At 38.4% G+C, this 20,514-nt stretch overlaps 1 protein-coding gene and 1 long non-coding RNA gene across 7 annotated transcripts; one reads left to right on the forward strand and one right to left on the reverse strand.

Moving 5' to 3' along the window:
• Positions 1–1,258: 1,258 nt before the first annotated feature.
• Positions 1,259–4,108, reverse strand: LOC109104726. 2 transcript variants are annotated; one of them, XR_006162138.1, is made up of 2 exons: positions 3,982–4,108; positions 1,259–1,848 (listed from the first exon to the last, which is right to left on the reverse strand). It is a non-coding gene; the product is annotated as an uncharacterized LOC109104726 (long non-coding RNA). The 2 variants fall into 2 exon arrangements; XR_002020277.2 differs by lacking the exon at positions 3,982–4,108 and adding an exon at positions 2,242–2,398.
• LOC109105273 (exportin-1) lies at positions 3,162–17,201 on the forward strand. Of its 5 annotated transcripts, none has more exons than XR_006162137.1 (25): positions 3,162–3,536; positions 5,177–5,308; positions 5,632–5,733; positions 8,032–8,104; positions 9,044–9,105; positions 9,194–9,238; positions 9,427–9,608; positions 9,721–9,769; positions 10,223–10,342; positions 10,680–10,808; positions 10,902–11,060; positions 11,158–11,355; positions 11,450–11,588; positions 11,679–11,860; positions 11,941–12,097; positions 12,358–12,521; positions 12,656–12,790; positions 12,891–13,074; positions 13,565–13,671; positions 14,271–14,465; positions 14,613–14,781; positions 14,874–15,008; positions 15,556–15,715; positions 15,963–16,066; positions 16,218–16,314. XR_006162137.1 is itself a non-coding variant. In XM_042773995.1 (25 exons), exons 2-24 carry the CDS (start codon positions 5,183–5,185, stop codon positions 15,997–15,999), a joined length of 3,009 nt encoding a protein of 1,002 aa, XP_042629929.1. In that variant the 5' UTR covers positions 3,162–3,536; positions 5,177–5,182; the 3' UTR covers positions 16,000–16,038; positions 16,218–16,314. The 5 variants fall into 5 exon arrangements, 4 of the variants coding, with proteins under 4 accessions (XP_042629929.1, XP_042629927.1, XP_042629928.1 ...); XM_042773995.1 differs by having other exon boundaries at positions 15,963–16,038; XM_042773993.1 differs by lacking the exon at positions 15,963–16,066 and adding an exon at positions 16,680–17,201 and having other exon boundaries at positions 3,163–3,536.
• Positions 17,202–20,514: the final 3,313 nt, after the last annotated feature.

A 20,514-nucleotide genomic window follows, 5' to 3' on the forward strand; every position in this document is an offset into this window, starting at 1 on the left:
GCACATTTTCAGTGTGTCATGGAGATTCTTAATTAACTTTTAAGCATCAAGATGGAAAATGTTAAGCTCTGATAAAAATTCTAGAGGTGACAGGAATGTGAGCTAATCTGATAGATTGGTTATAAGGAACAGAAAGAGCAGCGATTCAGCAGAGCGAAAGGTGGAGGACAGTAGCTGCCCTCATTCCCTCAGTACTCAGTCAAAGGTCATATCCTCATCATTCAATGCTCTTTTGTCCATTGTTATTTGTAACAAGTGTTTTGTTGGCATTGGTTTTGTGCAATTGTTTAGAATGGCATGGATTTGTTTTCTTTAAAGAATGAAAGTACCACCATCACCAAATCATTTTGGATGAATACTGTTTTGGTTTGTACTATTGTCACTAGAGGGAGCTTTTTGTATCTAAACATTATCCTCTTGAAGCCAAACTTACTGAGCAGCAAGACCTCCCTCATTGTCTGTGTTGTTGTCATGAGGTTCACCTCTCTCAAGAAGGACAGAGCTATTTATAGTGACCACCATTAGGAAAACACCCCTGCAAATAGCCCAAGCTACAACAAATAGTTTATAATGATTTATTGTACACTGCACAATTTTAATAAGCCAACACATAATTGCAAATAACTAGAATAATCATGCAAGTTTTATATTTTAAAGTGGATATGCATCAAATGATATTAGCAATTCTCCATGCTTCATGAATATATGATAATAATAATAATTATTATAATAATCAAGTATATAAATAATTTTCTAATAATGATAATAATACTAATAGTAGTAAAGGACATACATATAAACAAGGACAAGGACATGCTTACAAACATATTCACTATTAAATAAAAAAAATAAAATTAGGCAGGATTCATAGGTTATGAGAAAGTATATAACACAACCTTAACAAGACAACTGTCAAACTTGTTTGAGTGACGGGGAGGAGCAGGTTATGATATTATATGTAAATGGAAAGGCAGGACCAGATAGAACGGGTTTAAGCTAGCCCAATCCTGAACAGAGCAGCCCACCTCATTTCACATGTATGTGTGCCACAATGCAGTGCACTGCTCACTTCAACAAGATGACCTCTTTTGGTCGTCCCCGTGACCTTGTTAACTTTCAGACCTTCTGTATTTGTTGATTAATGACATACTTTAACAGAGGAAATGTAAGGTTTTGCAAGTGTCAACAAAAATGCATTCGGTCCCTTAGTAAATATGCATGATCTGAGACCTGCAATAAACAAAACCAGACGTCCAGATAAGTTTCAATGGTTTATTGTATTTCTCAAAATAATTCAAAACAGCTGAGAAAACAAAGAAAGGAAGATTGTCAAGTTTTCTGTTACACAAAGTGAAGTCATAGCCTAAAAATAAGAGCACGTTTGCTGATTGCCGTTTTAAAGCAGTTACAATGTTTAATTGTGGGGTTTCAACTCACACATATGACTCTCAAATTATGACCTGTGCAAAAACATTTAACAAAACAAAAACATATGATTCAGGTCATACAGGTCAGGAAACAATTTGTGAAGTATTATCTAAAAGATATGAAAATGCACCCACTCTCTGTTCATTAAATACTAATTGTTTTATCATAAAAACCTACAGTACAGTATTCAACATTGATCTTGTTTTTGAAAAAAAAAAAAAAAACTGGAACATCATGCTTCTTGGGGTTCAGATCATTTTGCCTGTGGTTCCTGGAAAGCAGGTTGAAGCAAGAAAGGAAAGCAAGAAACTTAAGTTGTGGCACTGACTTTACTCGCAGTCAGGTAAACATGAACACCTACAATTTATTTAATCCTCATCACACTTATCTCAGCTTCCAAAGTTTACAGTTGCATGGGACCTACATGTAATAAAAGATAAAAAAGGAGTAAATATGGATCTGATATACACAACAACAGCTGATTATCAAATTATTTCTGGACCCATTAAAAATCACAAAATGCAATGCTAGTGTCTGTTCCAGAATAAACCTAAAGACCTGCATTTGGATTCAAGTTTCACGTTCACTGGACGTGAGATCAGTTTGTTGGTTAAGGCTGAGCATATATAATTTAACAAATTACTGGTCTAAACTGCTGTAACAATGCTTATTTAGTTAACCATTTTAAAAGGTGTGTAGAATGAGCCACATGCTGGACTATAGGGAAATACTGCATCAGATATTCAACATGTAAGTTAGTACACACCTTATGAAATGTAACAGTTTTATGAAAAATGCATAAGCATGAATTACTTCTTGATTTCAGGACAATGTATTCTTTTTCCTCATTCTTTGTTCAGTGCAGACACTACATTAGTTTGCTCACACAAAATCCAGTATTTTTCCATCAGCTGACGTTTAAACTGCGTTGTGTCACGTGACTTACAAAGGGGGAGGAGAGGGGGCACACGGGAGCGTTTGACGTCCCTGTAAGCACCATCACGGCCGGTTTATTAGTATGTTTTCGAGTGATTCGATGTGTTTATCATACATCACTGCCATATTGAAGTTAACTACGCGGTAGTTAAGTTTATGGAGAACATCACAAGCCAGTTGTATCAGGCTCTGACCCATGCCATGCGTATCATACCCTGAGTCTGAACAACCACTCCCCTTCGTGGCTCGTGGAAAATTACCAGCTTACAATCAGCACAAGTAACGTTACAGGCTCCAAAATCCGCCTCACGGACTCGATGCCCTCGATCTCCTCCAGTCCACCGTGAAATTAATTTTTCCGAACATGTTTACAATTACCAAGCGATCGCTGTTGTTGAATATCAAAAAAACGGATCATTTAAAGCACACGGAAAATATAAACAGTGGGTGTTTTTCGGAAGAGTCTCGCAAAATACGTAACTCGGAACTTGCATTTCCCTACAAAAAAAAAAGGAGCAACAAACAACAAAATAATACGCGATCATAATATTATAGCAAATTGCAAGTCCACTCTGCACGCAGTTTGCCTTCTTTTTCTCTAAACGGGCGGAGCAGCCGCGTGGGCACTCGAAAGAGTTGCGATTGATTGACGTGCGCGACATCCAATGGATTGCGAGCAAGGAAGTGCTTAGCAACGCTGCGGCCAATGGCACACCTCTATGGGCGTGACGTTAATCCAAACTTTTCGCGGCGCCATCGGCTGAAAACTAAACCGAGATGGAATCTCCCAGTCTGAACCGGTTTCAACCGGTTACGAGTTTGTTGCTTGTGGGAAGGAGGCACAGGCTCAGTCTCTATTACCGCCCTGGTGCAAAATATACTTCAGTGCAGAGCACATTTCAGGTTAACTTTGTGTCGTAACATGAACCGGACTGAGAAAATACCGAACTCGCCGTGATTGTTGATGCGGAATTCACATCCTTGTGGTCCTTAAATCAAGCTACTAGCTTGTGTAGTCTTCACAGAGGAATAGTGGGGCTGGCCAGTCAACGACTCATCCTAAAAAAAAAAAAAAAAACACCCGGCACCAACGATACTGGATCAAATAAACATAATTTTAGCAACTCTGGCAGACAAGCCCACCTTCTTTCTCTCAAAGGCTTGGACTTTAGGTAGGTAATGGGGTGAAAAACTTACAGCTAGAGTGCTTGGGTTGGTTTGTGCTTTGTGGAGGATGGTGATGCTGTGAGATTGTGTAGAAATGCCTAGAAATTGCACGTTTGGGGGTTAAGGTCGAGAGAAAGTGAATGGCTTTGCTACTGAGGGTTTACGAGGGATGTTGCGGGTGTGTTGCGTGATGTTCAGCACTGGTGTCACGCTGGACTGAGTAATGTATCTGGGTTTTGTTCGTTTTAACAATCGTTACATCTCACGAAACATCAAAACAGCCACAAATACATCACGAGCTACTAAGCGCTAACCATTAGCGCGGTCCCAGATGATGTTGTTTCAGCGAGCAAATTTCAATTGTTGTATTCATTCGGGACAATTTCAGAGCTCTATTCATTCATTTGACGTATTAATGGCAAATAAAAGTACACGCGGTCTAGTTCTTACCTTGTTCACTGCTAGTAAAGTCTGCACAGCGTTCAGGTGTAGGGTGCAGAGCATAGTGTTGGTGGGAGGGGTTGCTCCGGTTGCAGGGAGGGAGATCCTTGCAAAGTCACCCCCGCTGAAGTCATCTGAGGCGGGTGTAGACCGCCAGAGAAACATCGCTGTCTGTTATGGACGAGCCGCTCGCTGGAACCTTTTTAATGTCAGTTGTGCACTAAAAGCATTTGTTTTGCTGTCCATTTAAGCGCATTAGTATGACAGCATGCATGCGTAATTGTTGCCACAGTAAGTAAAGCGATGCATTATTAGGAATGTTGACAGTAAACGTGGCCAAACAGCTGCTGTAGAGAACAACGATCGCATCAGTACTGAAAGTTGTTGCGCTTCTCAGCGTGGATCTTAGGCCAACCCAGTTGTGTTTTGAAGACGTGTGCATGAAATCAGCTGATTGGTAGCTCTGTGTTGGGATACAGATCCTGTTGTGGCCGTTGCTTATTGAATTAAACAAGGTGAGGTGTGGAAAAGGCGGGTAAATCAACAGGTTGCGCAGTACCGAGGACTAGTTATGGCACCGTCGCTTTATTTAGGCCTGAGAGACTTGTGATCTCACAAAGCTTTACTGTGTCGCGTCCAACTAAATTCTTGAAATTTCATCCAATGCCAAACTTTTTTTCTCTGGGTTCTTGGCCGTCATGCTTACCTCGTTACGCAATAGTTTGGGTCCGTGGTGCAAATTGAATTAACTTGAGCATCGGCCCTTCGAGTGAACTTCAAACTGTATGTAAACATTATTGAAGTCTTATTGAAGTTCGATACGAGTAGAAAAAAAAAAACAGTTCATAAGTCGGAGAGCTCAGTACGTCTCTTGTGTTATATGTAAACAGAGTGACGTCAGCGAGAGGGCTGCCTAGCACGTGGTCTCATTCAGAGAATAATGACGAGCCCAGTGAGTGGACATATTAGGATATTCATTCTGCAAGCATGTTACCTTTATAGCGCCACCCACCTATTCCATTGTTATTGAGGATTAAACCCTCCAGCAGGCATTGGTGAGTTGGCAGGCCAGGTCATATAAGGCTTTTTGGATGGTCCTGGGTCGAGGGAGGGGGGTAGTGGTCAGCTGTTTGGATTTGTGTATCCAAATGTTCATTTCACTTGACTTTGCCCCTGCTGGATGTTTCCCCCCTGTCCCCCACAGAGCTCTATGCCAGCAATTATGACAATGTTAGCCGACCATGCAGCCAGACAGCTGCTGGACTTTAACCAGAAACTGGATATCAACCTGCTGGATAATGTGGTCAACTGTCTGTACCATGGGGTTGGGCCACAGGTAAGTATACACACACACACAAAAAGACAGAAATAAATTAGCAAGGACCATTCATCAAAAGTGACAATAAATAAGACATGTAACAAAAGATTTCAATTTAATGTAAATTTTGAACAGCTTCAAAGAATCCTGAAAAAAAGTTTTACTGTTTCTACAAAAATATTAAGCAGCACAACTGTTTTTAACAGTGATAATATCAATATATTTTTCTCTTGTATGTATGTGTGTATTCATGCACTAGTGTAAGCATTGACATCATTAATACGTAGCCACTTTTTTGTTGATTTATAGTGTAAGTTAAGACTAATGTTTCTCTATTTTAGCAAAGAATGGCCCAGGAGGTGCTGACTCATTTGAAGGAGCACCCAGACGCGTGGACTCGTGTTGACACTATTCTGGAGTTCTCTCAAAACATGAACACCAAAGTAAGCTGAGTCCCAAGTTTCTCCATTGGAGGGTCATGGTTTCTATACTTTGAGGAAGATCTGATCTCTTTCCACACATTATACAGGAACACAATTTTGTTTAGTTTTTTCTTAAAACCAGCAATACCCATTCCTTAAGTGTATTGGGGTTGCCTAGCATCATGTCAAAAACAGATTCCTCTGTACACATGTGAGATCACATTTTCCTACACCTCTCCTTACATTCTTCTCCTGGTCAAGCAAAGTCATAGTTAAAGTTGGCGTGTGAGGATCCTCAGTTGAGAGTGAAATACCTCAGTGTCTCCATCTGTACAGCAGCCGGAGGTGTGTTAATGACTGACTCTTTAGTGTTAAGATATATAAAACACTTGATCCATGTGATCCAAGTTTTTATCCATGGATTTCTATTTTATTATGTTTAATAAGTAAAGTAGAGGATGCACGTAGTGTAGAATTTCTAGTATACTGAAACTCACACTCCCAGAGTTCATATCAACGTAGTGTATTTGTTCACTTTGTATTTAGTAGACTGAATGTAAATCATTTAGTAGTATTTGGGATGAATTGTCTTCCTCAGTGTGTTAACAGACTTCCTCAAAGTACTGCTGGCCCAGTTTGCCGTCTGCTTGCCTTTTAAGATTGCTCTTAACACTCTGGTCATTACTAATGATTGAGTTGGTTTATCAACAGTATCTGTAATATCAAAATGATAATGGCCCAAAAGTGGGGGCTCTAGAAGAACAGACAGGAAAATATACAGAGCAGGTAAATTCTTTGAATTTGTCTAAATTCATCAAGCAAAATACAGAAAGAGCGCATTAAAGTGCTTGTGAACATTTGGCTTTTTGCTTAATTTACTAACAGCCTTTTTGTAGGAGAAAAAAACAAACAAAAGACAATTAATTGAAGTTGTTCATATTTGATATTAATCACAATGTTCCATTATGTTGATTGCTTGTAATAGGACGAAAAGGGGTGTGTCTTCCTGTGCACCTTGACACAGCTAGGCTTTGGCGGCAGGCCTCCACAAGGTCTACCTTTTCATTCCCTTACTCTCAATTCTGCTGTGCCTCCATTCACACTGCACATGCCTCATATGGAGCTCAGAGACGGCAGGGAAATAGGCAGGCAGTTTATCCCCTTTTTTAACCTTCGTTATGAATAGTAACAGTTATTTCCACTGTAGGGATTATCAGTGTCTCTCTGTGCTGTGGTTCCCTTTTTTTTCACCCCAAGCATTTCTTGATCCTACACCAAGAAATATTGCAACATCACATGTGAGCTATAAAGACTTGATGCTTTGCGTAGTTTTGCAATGTTTTTCTTTCTTGCCTTTATTTATTTTAATTTTTTTTATTTATTAATCTATGAAAAATTAAGGGTGAAAGTATCCTGGTGATTTTTTTACAGGGCTAAATGTGTCCGTATGCAAGTAACCTACTTCTCCAGGCCTCACCTTTAATATCCTCATTCAGTATGTGACCTGTATTCCCTGTTTTGCTTTAACACATTAATTTTTAGCATCACATTTTTCTCTTTTCTCATTAATCCCTACAGTTGAAATGCTGTTTATCCAAATAATACTAGTGACCAGAACAAGAACACTAATACACCATGAATACCCTTTTAAAAGCAGTATATAAAACATCTGAAGGCAGTCTATAGAACAAATCCTGTGGCTGGTCTTGCTGTTCCTGAGACCCACACCATTTACTGGTGAAAACAGTAGTGTCACATAAAGACAGAAAGGGGTGTGGTCTTTATCTGACCAACGGGGAAAACATCACTGATGATTAAAGCCTTGAGAGTGGCTATTGACTCTTAAAAGAATCCTTCGGTTGGTTTTGCTTTCAGACACAGTTGTTGCGTCGCTTCCCCAAGCTGCTTGCTTTGTTGTGGTCAGGCACAGAATCAAGCCATTAGCTGTTTACCATTAGTGTCTCCTTTCCTGTCTTTCACATTCTGGTGTGACATGGCCAGAAACAGCAAAACTTCTACAGAATTCCATACAAACATTGTGTAGTTTTGATGGGGGATTATGAGTTTTTTTTATTTTTTGGTTCTCTTTTTGAGTTTATAATAAAATTCTTACTAAAGTCAAATCTGCATGTTTTTTTTTTTTTTTTTTTTTTTTTTTTCAATTTGAATTCATTTGGAATAAACCAAAGAATGTGTGAAAATATATTAGGCAGTCAAGGTTAAGAGCAATTTTTTTTTGTTGTGTAAGGGTACAGCTCTGGTAGATTGGCTGGTCAATGATTTATCATTAACTCTTGATTTGTTCTCTTGGCATTACAGTACTATGCTCTGCAGATTCTGGAAACAGTTATTAAAACAAGATGGAAGATTCTGCCCAGAAACCAGTGTGAAGGTAAGACTGACTCACAAGAATTCCCCTCACCACACTGAGATGAACAAGTAATTCATAGCTCAGTCTAAATCAATTCTTAAGTCATAAGCAGCTCAAAGGCTGGATTTGGACTCGCAGTGATGGGATCATTGACATGTAGAAGTAAACATTCCACTGCGATGGACTTGACTCTACAGAACATTTCTAGCAGGCCAACACATTCATTAGAATCAAGTGTGTGATTGCCAAGTTGAGCTGAATTCCCCTTTTAAAAATGCATGGAAGGTCGTCTGCACAGCTTAGTGTTTATCTGTTTACGAAAAAAACAAAAACAGAATCTGCTCTCTGAAAGATAGCATGAAATGATAAACATGATCTAAGCTTTTTTATAATTGCTAATAAATCAACACTTAGATACTTTTTGTGCCGTACATCTCAACCAATATTGATGTCTCAACAACATCCAAAAAAATGTCTCTGTATGAGCTGTCAGTCTGCACCCAGCCAAATGAATAAATAAAAAGAATGTTACACAAAGTTAAGAGTTTGGTTAGTCTGGCTTGTGATTCAAACACTGAAAAGCAAGGTATTATTTAAAGAAAATTATACAAATAGTATGGTATAACATTAATTTCATAATTTAATTTTAATTTCTCAGGTTCAAATATTTGTAATTACTAAATCTTGTTAAATTAAGCAGTATTTGATATTCGGTCAACAGACATTTTGCATCATTCACTTTAAATCATTTAACTTTTAAATTATAATTTCAAGTGGTTTTTTGTTTCTTTGAATGTGAAAAAGGCAGAAAATCTTTAATATGCTGATGTAGATCTGCAAATGAACAGACAGTAACAATTCCTCTGAGACGAGCTGCCTTCATCTGGATGGGGAGCTCATGGGGTTTTATGCTGCCTTACTGTTTGCATTGAGGCTCTTCACTGCTCTGCTTTATTTCAGGCATTAAAAAGTATGTTGTGGGCCTCATTATAAAGACATCATCAGATGCAGCCAATGTCGAGGTCAGTGAACTTCCACTTATTTTGTTTACCGTCTTCCTGTGGCTTCTGTCTGGTTGTTTGTTTTATGCTATGCTCTGCCTCTTTTCAGAAAGAGAAAGTGTACATTGGAAAACTCAACATGATATTAGTACAGGTGAGGTTTGTTTGACTGTTATTTCTTAGTAGATTAGAGATTCACAGCCACAGTTTTACGAATAGCAGTAAATGTCGCAAAACATGATGATGTGTGTGTGTGTGTGTGTATTAGATGACCGCAATGAAAATGTCTGTTACCTTTTCTTCAGGTTTGTGTAATATGTTACTTGCTGTTTTTGTGTTTAGATCCTGAAGCAGGAGTGGCCGAAACACTGGCCCACATTTATCAGTGACATTGTTGGAGCGAGCCGCACCAGTGAGAGCCTTTGCCAGAACAATATGATCATTCTCAAGCTCCTCAGTGAGGAGGTGTTTGACTTCTCCAGTGGCCAGATGACACAAGTGAAAGCCAAACACCTGAAGGACAGGTATGACGGCATTAAAAGAAAATAATTTTATGGTTGAGAATGAGGTAGTATTTACATTATTTGTTCTTGTTAATTAATCTGTATTGTTTTGTGATCTGGTTTCCATCCGCAGCATGTGCAATGAGTTCTCCCAGATATTCCAGTTGTGCCAGTTTGTGATGGTATGTGTTTTTTTCATCCATAAACACCTATATTCTAAAATCTTGTTTATTAAGGCACTGATTCTCAAAGTGTTGCTCCACTAGTGATGCGCCAGCTTTCTCTAGTGGTACGCAGAGAAAGCTTCGTTTCCAACAAAGCATTTTTGGCAAGCAAATTTTTCAATTGTTTTAAATGAGAGTGCCGCCCGCATTTTTATAAAACAGCAGGAGCGTGCCAAGCGCTGAATGTCTTTTTTACGCTTAGCGCTCAGGCATTTTTTTTTCCCTGCACCACGAGTTGAAGAATGTTCTACTTTGGGTAAAATGCAACGCTCATCAATGTCACTATTTAGTCAGCTTTAACTGTGTAACTTCAAATGTTGATTTGTATACACAACAATCCATGTGTTTATGACTGAGTTTTACTGGCCTAAACTGTTTTTTTCTTTTTTCTTTTTCCCATACAATTCTCAGGAAAATTCCCAGAATGCCCCACTTGTGCATGCTACATTAGAGACTCTGCTGAGGTTTCTCAACTGGATTCCCTTGGGCTATATCTTTGAAACTAAACTCATCAGTACTCTGGTGTACAAGGTAATGTATCTGGAGATTTTCTTACTCTTACACAGATTTTGTGAAAAACTAGGAATTAAGTAGAATGCTTTTGCTGTTGCTGTTGTTTGATAGATGGCTTCATTTTTATCTCATATAAACCAACACAGAAATATACTTCTATTAAAAAACTAAATTTTTAGCATGCATCAGTTATCCAATCAGAAGCCAGTGTTCCAGACATAGTGTAATAAATGGATTTGTACAATGAAATAGTAAAGTAACATAGTCATACAATAATAACTGCAAAGATTGTATTTCACACTTACAAAGCAGTGGCTAATTGTTGGCCCCTCTCCTCTGTTGGGTTGATCTGTAGTTTTTAAATGTGCCGATGTTTCGCAACGTGACGCTGAAGTGCTTGACTGAGATAGCAGGAGTCAGTGTCAGCCAGTACGAGGAGCAGTTCGTCAGTCTCTTCACTCTGACCATGATGCAGCTCAAACAGGTAACCTCCTTTCTAATGCAGATCAATGTACAATTCCTGTATACCAGTTGCTTTTGGGCCAGTCTGATGTTTTCTTTCTTATTTGTATGTTGAATGCTTCCTTTGAACACCAACATTCGATTGGCGTATGCAAATGGTAAAGATGATGAGCAAAACTTCATTCAGAACCTCAGCCTGTTCCTCTGCACCTTCCTCAAAGAGCACGGACAGCTGATAGAAAAGAGACTGAACCTCAGAGAGACGCTTATGGAGGTATACACACTCGTGGACTAAACTTCATATAGTTATGGAGAATCAGCTTCAGTCATTGATACTATTGTGTTAAGGCCCTGTTTGTTTATCTGTTTAGGCTCTACATTACATGTTGCTAGTGTCAGAGGTGGAGGAGACCGAGATCTTTAAGATCTGTTTGGAGTACTGGAACCACCTGGCAGCCGAGCTTTACAGAGAGAGTCCTTTCTCAACATCCACCTCTCCTCTCCTCTCAGGGAGCCAACACTTCGATGTACCTCCCCGCAGACAACTCTACCTGCCTGTGCTGTCTAAGGTTGGCTCACATACATAAGACTAAAGAAGAAATTTCACCTGAGATGACAATTTAAGATCGAAACTATAAGGATGTTTGTGTTCTTGTCCTGCAGGTGCGTTTGTTGATGGTGAGCCGCATGGCCAAGCCAGAAGAAGTGCTAGTGGTGGAGAACGATCAGGGCGAGGTGGTTCGAGAGTTCATGAAGGATACAGACTCCATTAACCTTTACAAGAACATGAGGGAGACGCTTGGTGAGAGCTCTACCCCTTTATATTATGATTGCAGAGGTTTGGACGCTAAACTGTGTTTATCATCATATTTCTCTGTTTTTCTCTCTGCAGTCTATCTTACCCATCTGGACTATGCCGATACCGAGCGTATTATGACAGAAAAGCTTCATAATCAGGTGAATGGTACTGAGTGGTCCTGGAAGAACCTGAACACGTTGTGCTGGGCCATTGGTTCCATCAGTGGAGCCATGCATGAAGAGGATGAGAAGCGGTTCCTTGTCACTGTCATTAAGGTGCAGAAATCTTACAATGCAAAGATTGTGCAGTCATATGTAATATTAGAACTATAATATTGTGCCCATGTGATCAACAGGACCTTTTGGGTCTATGTGAGCAGAAGAGAGGCAAGGATAACAAGGCCATCATTGCCTCCAACATCATGTACATAGTGGGCCAGTATCCACGGTTCCTACGTGCACACTGGAAATTCCTGAAGACTGTTGTCAACAAATTGTTTGAGTTCATGCATGGTGAGTCACAAAGTCTTTGAAGCCTTAGAATAGAATCAGGGATTTGCATCTGTATACCGCTGTGATATCTTTGGATCGATCTTTAAATAGAAGCAGATTTGATGTCACATTTGATTACACATACACAGCAGTGTTTCATTTTAGTCATTTATGGAGCAGCTCGGTTATAATATATAAATTTGAGCTTCTAATTTTAGCTTGATTGTAAGTAAGAAGTAATCCTTTTCTCTTAGAAGTATTTTACTATTCTTTCTTCTTAGAAACCCATGATGGAGTGCAAGACATGGCGTGTGACACATTCATTAAGATTGCTCAGAAGTGCAGGAGGCATTTTGTGCAGGTGCAGGTGGGAGAGGTGATGCCCTTCATTGATGAGATCCTCAACAACATCAACACCATCATCTGTGACCTCCAGCCCCAGCAGGTACCAAATAACCCAATCCATTTCAGTTAGCCTGCTCCGTCTGTCATTGTGACACATGGTGCTTTAGAAATATATATTTTGAGGAGATGTTGCAGAGCTACTGGACTTGAGTGACCAATTGTGTGTGTTCTCAGGTGCATACATTTTACGAAGCTGTTGGCTATATGATTGGAGCGCAGACCGACCAGGCTGTACAGGAACACCTGATAGAGAAGTACATGTTGTTGCCTAATCAGGTGTGGGACAGCATCATTCAGCAGGCCACCAAGGTGTGTTATTTATTTATTTAGAAACAGCTATTTTTTTTTTCAGTTAAACTTTAGCCTGTTTTTAATACTTCCTTAAATGGATGCTTTTATCCTGCTGTAGAATGTGGACATCCTGAAGGACCCGGAGACAGTGAAGCAGTTGGGCAGCATCCTGAAGACCAATGTCAGAGCATGTAAAGCCGTGGGACACCCTTTTGTTATTCAGCTGGGCCGGATCTACCTGGACATGCTAAATGTATACAAGTGCCTCAGTGAAAACATCTCTGCTGCCATCCAAACTAACGGTGAGTGTTGTTCTTTAGGCAATGAAATCACTCTCTGTACGTTTCAGAGTTTATCATCACAGATGGGCATATGTTTTAGAGAAATAGTTTAATTCCAGAATTACCTTATGTATGTGTATATTAAGTGTGTATTTGCATCTCTGTTGGTTTTCTCAGAGTGACAGATCCGCATTAAACTGAAGTCAGTTTAATTATACAAACTCACTCAGCTGGAAGACAAAAGGCTGCTGTAGAGCTTAGCACCATGTGCGTATGTGAACGGCAGTCCATTACAGGGCTGTCTGGGCAGCTATATATAGCACTGCATCTAGAACAGAATGAGTGACGTTTAACTAAATAGTTGCACAAAGAAAATTCTAAATGAGAAAGTCTGACTTTCTCTGAACACTTCAATGTATTGCTTAAACATTATATAACTGACTGCACTCAAGAACCACAAATGCTTTGTTTACGTCTACATATGTGATTTGTGGTTGTCTGTTTTATATAGGTGAGATGGTGACAAAGCAGCCTCTCATCAGGAGCATGCGCACAGTAAAGAGAGAGACTCTAAAGCTGATCTCAGGCTGGGTCAGCCGCTCCAATGACCCACAGATGGTGAGACAAAGGCTCTGTACTTAAAGTACAAAAGAAAATCAAGCTGTTAAATGTGTAGTTGACATTAAATACTTTTGTGAAGTTGACATATCCTGCAATATTGCATGTTGCTTATTCTTAAACAACATTCTCATAAATTTTTAAATATATTTTTTCATTCTTTTAATTTCTTTTTTTTTAAATAAAATATAAAAAATAGCAATATTAAATACAATACAAGTTTTAAATACAATTTAAAACTTGTTCATACAGCATATTTTTACTTTTAAATCTTTGTCACAAAACATCTAAAGTTAACTAGTGACAGCACGAAAAATATATTAGAAATTGTGATGGGATAAGTAACAGGATCCAAAATATTAATCTAGTTTTGAAACTGAAATCTCGGGAAGCAAGTGAAGCTCAAAGCTTTTAGGTTTCAAGTCTTTGTGTTTGTTAGATCCAGTATTTGTGTCTTTGTGCAGATAATTCTGTTATACCTGCTTCAGATCTGTCATTCTGGACCTGTTCAGATTAGTGCTGTCTTAACCCAACACACACTTATCCACTCATCCTTTAAGCCTGTCTGCACATGCATGTGTATTTTGTTCGTACTACAGGTGGGGGAGAACTTTGTTCCTCCGCTGTTGGATGCTGTGCTCATTGATTACCAGCGCAATGTACCAGCGGCAAGAGAACCGGAAGTGCTCAGTACCATGGCAACAATCGTAAACAAACTGGGTGGACACATTACTGGAGAGATCCCACAGATATTTGATGCAGTGTTTGAGTGCACATTAAACATGATCAACAAAGTAAGCTGCCTATATCTCTCTGCATTCTGTGATACATTTTAAATATCCCATTGTCATTTATTATTAAAACCTGATTCTGTGTGTTTGTTCTATCGAAGAGTCTTTTGAAATGTTTAATTATTATTATTTTTTTTTATTTTTTTTTAAGATTTTGAAGAGTACCCAGAACACCGGACACATTTCTTCTACCTGCTGCAGGCGGTGAACTCTCACTGTTTCCCAGCATTCTTGGCCATCCCACCAGCCCAGTTTAAGCTTGTGCTTGACTCTATTATATGGGCTTTTAAACACACTATGAGAAATGTGGCAGACACCGGTGAGAACACAAATGCATTTATCGCAGCAATATTTACCCTAATCATTTGTCAAAACATGCATACAACAACTACCATGAAAACTGTCATGCAGGCCTTCAGATTCTCTACACGCTGCTGCAGAACGTGGCTCAGGAAGAAGCGGCAGCTCAGAGCTTTTATCAGACATACTTCTGTGATATCCTACAACACATCTTCTCTGTAGTCACAGATACATCACATACAGCCGGTCAGTTCTGGCCACCCTCTTCTCTCTCTTGCTCTTAAAGACTTTTTTTTATTATTTTCTGAACACTGTGTAACCATGTAGTAATCATGAGTAATATACACTTTATTTTGATTAAACAATTTAAATAGTATAGGAATAATCTATTTAATTATTAACTATTATTTTTAATGAGCTTTAAAACAAATATTTAAAATAATTTTTTTTATAATTTTATTGTAATATATTTGGATTTTTGGTTACACTTTATTTTAAGGTGTCCTTGTTACAGTGTAATTATGCATTTAAGTACTGAGTAATATTAATTAACTACATATACTAACTATAAGGTTAGGATTAGGGGTTTTGCATGAAATTGCATAATTAATTGTTATTATAATATTAAGTACATGTAACATCTGTAACAAGGACACCTTAAAATAAAGTGTTACCTAATTTTTTTATAACATTAAAATCCATTTATTTGTTTGTGACTAATTAAATTTGTAAATGCTTCTTTTCCTGTTTCTTTAACCTCTACATATTTTGCATCTGCATATTTATCTCGCAGGTTTGACTATGCATGCTTCTATTCTGGCGTACATGTTTAACCTTGTTGAGGAAGGAAAAATCAGTACAGCTCTAAACCCCTCAAGCCCAGTCAACAACCAAGTGTTTATTCAGGAGTATGTGGCCAACTTGCTCAAATCAGCTTTTCCACACTTACAAGAGTGAGTATGCCACAGTGCACCTAAACCAATCCTTTACGAGAGCTAGTGCATTCCATAGACTGCATCTCTCCAGTCTTTGAGCTTTGGAGATACATGAATACATGAAAATGTCTCAATAACATTGGCTTTATATCTTTAATATAAATGTCACTTGTATGGTTTGATATTCCAAAAACACTGGGAGCTTTGTATGTTCTTGTATGTTTTAACACAAGGACTTTCATTTTTACTTTTTATTTTATTTAAGAACATGCAGGTCAAGAACATGTCTCAAGTGCCTATAAATACACCAATTGCAGTTGGTGTGATGATTATTGCATTGGGTTGAGTATTACACAACATATCTCTTAGGTATAAGCTTGTTCTCTCAGTAGACATCTTGCTCTCAGATTAATTAAAAGGTTTTTGTTCCACAGTGACAATCTTTTTGAAATATTTAGGACTGTTTGTGTCTGGTTTTATTAATGTTTCCTGTCTATGTTTGTTCTCTTCCTCTTTGTAGTGCCCAGGTCAAAGTATTTGTGACTGGCCTGTTCAGTTTAAACCAAGACATCCCAGCATTCAAAGAACACTTGAGGGATTTCCTTGTACAGATCAAGGTGAGCTGCAAGCCGTCTGTCCTTCTATGACAAGGACACTGAGAGCCATAATAATAGTTAATAGTATAATAATGGAACAAAATGTTGTCTTTGCCATATGCAAATATTTTGATATCAGTAGTAATAGTGTTTATGCAGTTGAAAGTGTGTACATAGCGGAAATAGAGAATGTGTGTGAGAGAGTGGGTGCTGTCCCTTTGACCTTTAAGGGATTGTGAAGTATGGTTTTACTGTATGGGTCATCTGCAGTGCACGATGGAGAGTGATTATAGCTTTAGAGTATGGCAGAGATGACAGTGCCCTGGCAGAGCGGTTAGTGCAAGCAGAACATACAAATGCTCACACGTTTCTCTGTGTACCTGTAGGAATTTGCGGGTGAGGACACCTCAGATCTATTCCTGGAGGAGAGAGAGGCATCGCTGCGTCAGGCCCATGAGGAGAAACACAAGCTGCAGATGTCCGTGCCTGGCATCCTCAACCCTCACGAAATACCTGAGGAGATGTGCGACTGAATTCGCACACAAACTCACAGCACACACACTGCGCTGACTCCTAAACAAACTAAACACACGACTAAAGTGGTGTTGTGGCTGCTCTTCTGTGGGTTTTCTCGTAAGTGTGTGTGTGAGCACTTAGGCTCTTCCTGCAAGGAGGCGATTTCCGCACTTGGCTGTCTCTTGACCAAAACAATGCCAATATGTAAAAGATACTGTCACCCAGTGGCCCTATTTGCATAGTACGTGTTTCATACAGACACTTTTACGTTTTACCTTTCCATTGTTAACTGCTTACATTTGGTCACTGTAATCCGAACATGCATGAAGTGTCACATCTGTACAATTAACTCGCTTGTGCTCGCTTTTTTTTTTTTTTTTTTTTTTTTTTTTTTTTTTTTTTTTTTTTTTTTTTTGCCCCTCTCCCCTTTTATTTCCTTGTCTCCTTCCACACATCATGTATTTGTTTATGTATATTATATATAAAGACCAGAGTGAAGTTTGTGTTTGCAGAGAGCTGTATGTGTTTTGGCAGCGGGTAGATGGTACCTAGTGTCTGTGTGGGCCATGAGTGACGCATCTGGTCCAGCCAATGAGAATGTCAATGAATGTCTGTTGGGTGAGGAGCCAGAAGTGGTTCAGGACTAAAGTACCTCTCAGCAGAATGTGAAGCGGATCGCTGAGTTGAACGGTCTGATCGATGCTGCTGTGGTTGTGAGTGGTGTTTTGAAACAAAACTCCATTCACTTTTTCTACACAGGAGTGTTCATCAGCCCCTCGACATGTTCATATCAGCATCACTGTACAGCATCTTTACTACCATGGGAACATGCAGATGTTTCGTCCTGTTTTGTTGTGGGTGTGGGTGTGTGAGCGTGCGTGTGTTGTCGCTAAGCCGACATCAGGTTTTTTGTTTTCCTCAATGAGGACGGTTGCTCCTTTTGTGAGCTTTCATTAAAATTGAAGTTTTAAAAAAAAGTGGTTGAAATATTTATGGGTTCTTGTAGGCTACACCTTTATAACTGCTCATGTAAACTCGCTCAGAGACTGCTTTGGAGTTTTTGAATTGTACTAATTTACATTGTTTACCATTCTGTAGTGCTGAAGGACACTACTTAGAGCAAAATAAATCTGTTTACATTTAATTTTGTATTATTTCATTTTTATCTTTACGTCCTGTCCAAATAAAATGCAAGAGTTTAATTCTGAGAAATATAAACATAAATGCCAACATTCTCATTAGGAAGAAAAATGTACCAATCCAAATACTGATTATCAATGGTGAATTTCCCCTTTACTATGTGTTGCATTTGTTGTGAAACTTTCTGAACTGATTAAAGTTGGAAGAATTTGTATAATTCTGTTTGATTACTCGTTTGTTTGTTTGTTTGTTTGTTTTCCTTCTTTTGGGTAAATTCATAATTGGAGATTAGAAGTACAGGGATAGTTCATCCAAAAATGACATTTGTCATTTTCTTGCCCTCATTTGTACTTTTTTCCTGTGGAAAACACAAAAATATATTTTTGTCTATACAATTCAAGCCAGTGGGGTTTTTGTTTAGACCGTGGCACTCATTGTCATGGTTTTCATAAAATTTTGTTTTATTATTATAATTTTATATGCTATTAAGATAAAATTTGAATTAGTTTTTTATGTTTTAATATGAGTAATTTTGCTATGTGCTTTTGTCATTTTCTTATTTTTATATACCTTTTTTTTATATCACATTTAGTCATTTCAGTGTTTTCAGTATATTTCAATTACCAGTTTTTTAATAGTATTAGATAACACTGTTGCTCAAAAGAAAGAAAGTCATCTGGATTTGGAATGACATGAGGGTGAGTAAAGTATGACAGAATTTTAATGGTTGAGTGAACTATCCCTTTAGGCCTAACACCACATTAGGTTGGTAAAGAGAATGTTGTATACCACATCAGCTCAGAAACAAGCAGCTGGAATCAAACTAGCTGATCTTCACGAACCCTACCTTCCACCTGCTCTATCCTAGCAGCTGATATCCATTTCCACGCTAATGCTTCTCAAAGGCTGTGGTTAAAACTAAACCCGTCATCCACTGAGCTCTAACAGTATCCTACTGTATGAATAGATCTGTGAGAGTGACGTGACTGGCATGGAAGAGCAGTGCTGAGTTTCTCCTCTAGTGCATTTTCCTCGAACAGTTCTACTCTAGTATGCACATCCCAAGAAATGCATCTCTTTCTGTGTACTCAAGAGTGATTTGTATGCAGACGCAGGCCTCATCTGACATGCCAACAGTTGTTTGTTTTTGCCAGTGCCACATCCAGCACAGCTCTGGAGATATGATTAGACAAAGTCTCTGGAATTCCCAGGGAACGTGTTTGGGTCTAGAACTTTAAGAAAACATCCAAGTGAAGTTCTGAACCCCTCCGGATTCCACTGAAGTTGTAGAACTCTGAAAATTCTATAACTTTGGGTTGGAAGTTTTTAAACTCTATTTCCTGTGAGCTTGTGTGACGTTATTTGCCTGCAGTAAAATTCATTCCCCTGGAAAGATGAGCTCTCTCTCCCCCTGACCCACTTTGCAACTGGAATCCGGTCCGATGGGTTCCAGTAGAACCTCTTCCAGAAATGCTGTTCAGGGGTCAATCCAGTCCACCCCTACTCATTTAAACAGGTAGTTTAGTGTTAAACAAAACCAGTTTGCATTTTACTTCTGAAAGTATGCTTTTTAGAATTTGAAACACGTTAAGAGTTTTTTTGTGTATACTGTGTATCTGAGTTTTGATGTCCATTAAATATATATTATTGACATTTGCAGCATTATATTCATTGAGTGAGATTATATTTATTAGTCCAGAGAAAGGGGCATGTTTAACATAATCTAATTTACATGAATGTTATGTAATTATACAAAAAAAAAAATCTTCTTTTCGTAACTTCACAACATGAGAAATAAGCCTATATTGGCTGTATTGGCTGTATTCATAGCGTTGTGAAGCCTATACTGCCATCTATAGGTGTGATTTGCACTATTTAGTGCGTGAGTTGCATTTAAAGCAGTGGTTTTCAACCTTTTTGATTCCAATGTACTTTACCTGATAAACCTGATAAAATATTTTAGAGCTTGTAATAACTAGAAAAAATGTAAATTCGTGATAAAAACGCCAATAGAGTTTTAAGATATTATTAATTTACACAAAGTTCGCTATTTTTATTATTTTTAGTAGTCATAGTTTATTTCAGTGCTTGTTTTGTGTCATTTTAAATTATTTTATTAATATGTTATTATATTAATTTTCATATTTATAATTTTATTTTTCCACCTTAAGTATATTGGATTATACTTATATCCAATAATAATTATTATACCTTTATAAAATTGTAACAGATCTATGTTTTTACCCATTGCAGCTAGTTCTAAAAAAGGATTAATGTCAGGTGAAGTGACAGTTAAACTAGACTATAAGACACCGAGATACAGAGCATCAGGTATCTCTGCCCTTTGACACTGACACAGCTGGCAATGGCAGCACTCTCTCTCCCTGTATGTAAAGGCTCAAATTGTGCAATATTTCTGACAGTGTATTGACCCACTGGATATGTGTCCAATTTTATGATGCACACATTCCTCCTCCAAGCACCTTGTAAAGGAGTAAAGGACACTGCTGGAGGAGAGGTACAGGGGTCAAGAGGAACAGACATAAGTTGTCACACACAAGCATT

This window comes from Cyprinus carpio, chromosome A17 (assembly GCF_018340385.1).
Source record: "Cyprinus carpio isolate SPL01 chromosome A17, ASM1834038v1, whole genome shotgun sequence".
In the NCBI taxonomy this organism is placed as follows: Eukaryota; Metazoa; Chordata; class Actinopteri; order Cypriniformes; family Cyprinidae; genus Cyprinus; species Cyprinus carpio.

Excerpts from the sequence above, each read along its gene's own strand:
- LOC109105273 (XM_042773993.1), top strand. The coding sequence starts at position 5,183 with ATGCCAGCAATTATGACAATGTTAGCCGACCATGCAGCCAGACAGCTG. Across the intron at positions 8,105-9,043 it reads GCCCAGAAACCAGTGTGAAG|GCATTAAAAAGTATGTTGTG; the intron begins GTAAGACTGACT and ends GCTTTATTTCAG. Across the intron at positions 9,106-9,193 it reads CAGATGCAGCCAATGTCGAG|AAAGAGAAAGTGTACATTGG; the intron begins GTCAGTGAACTT and ends GCCTCTTTTCAG.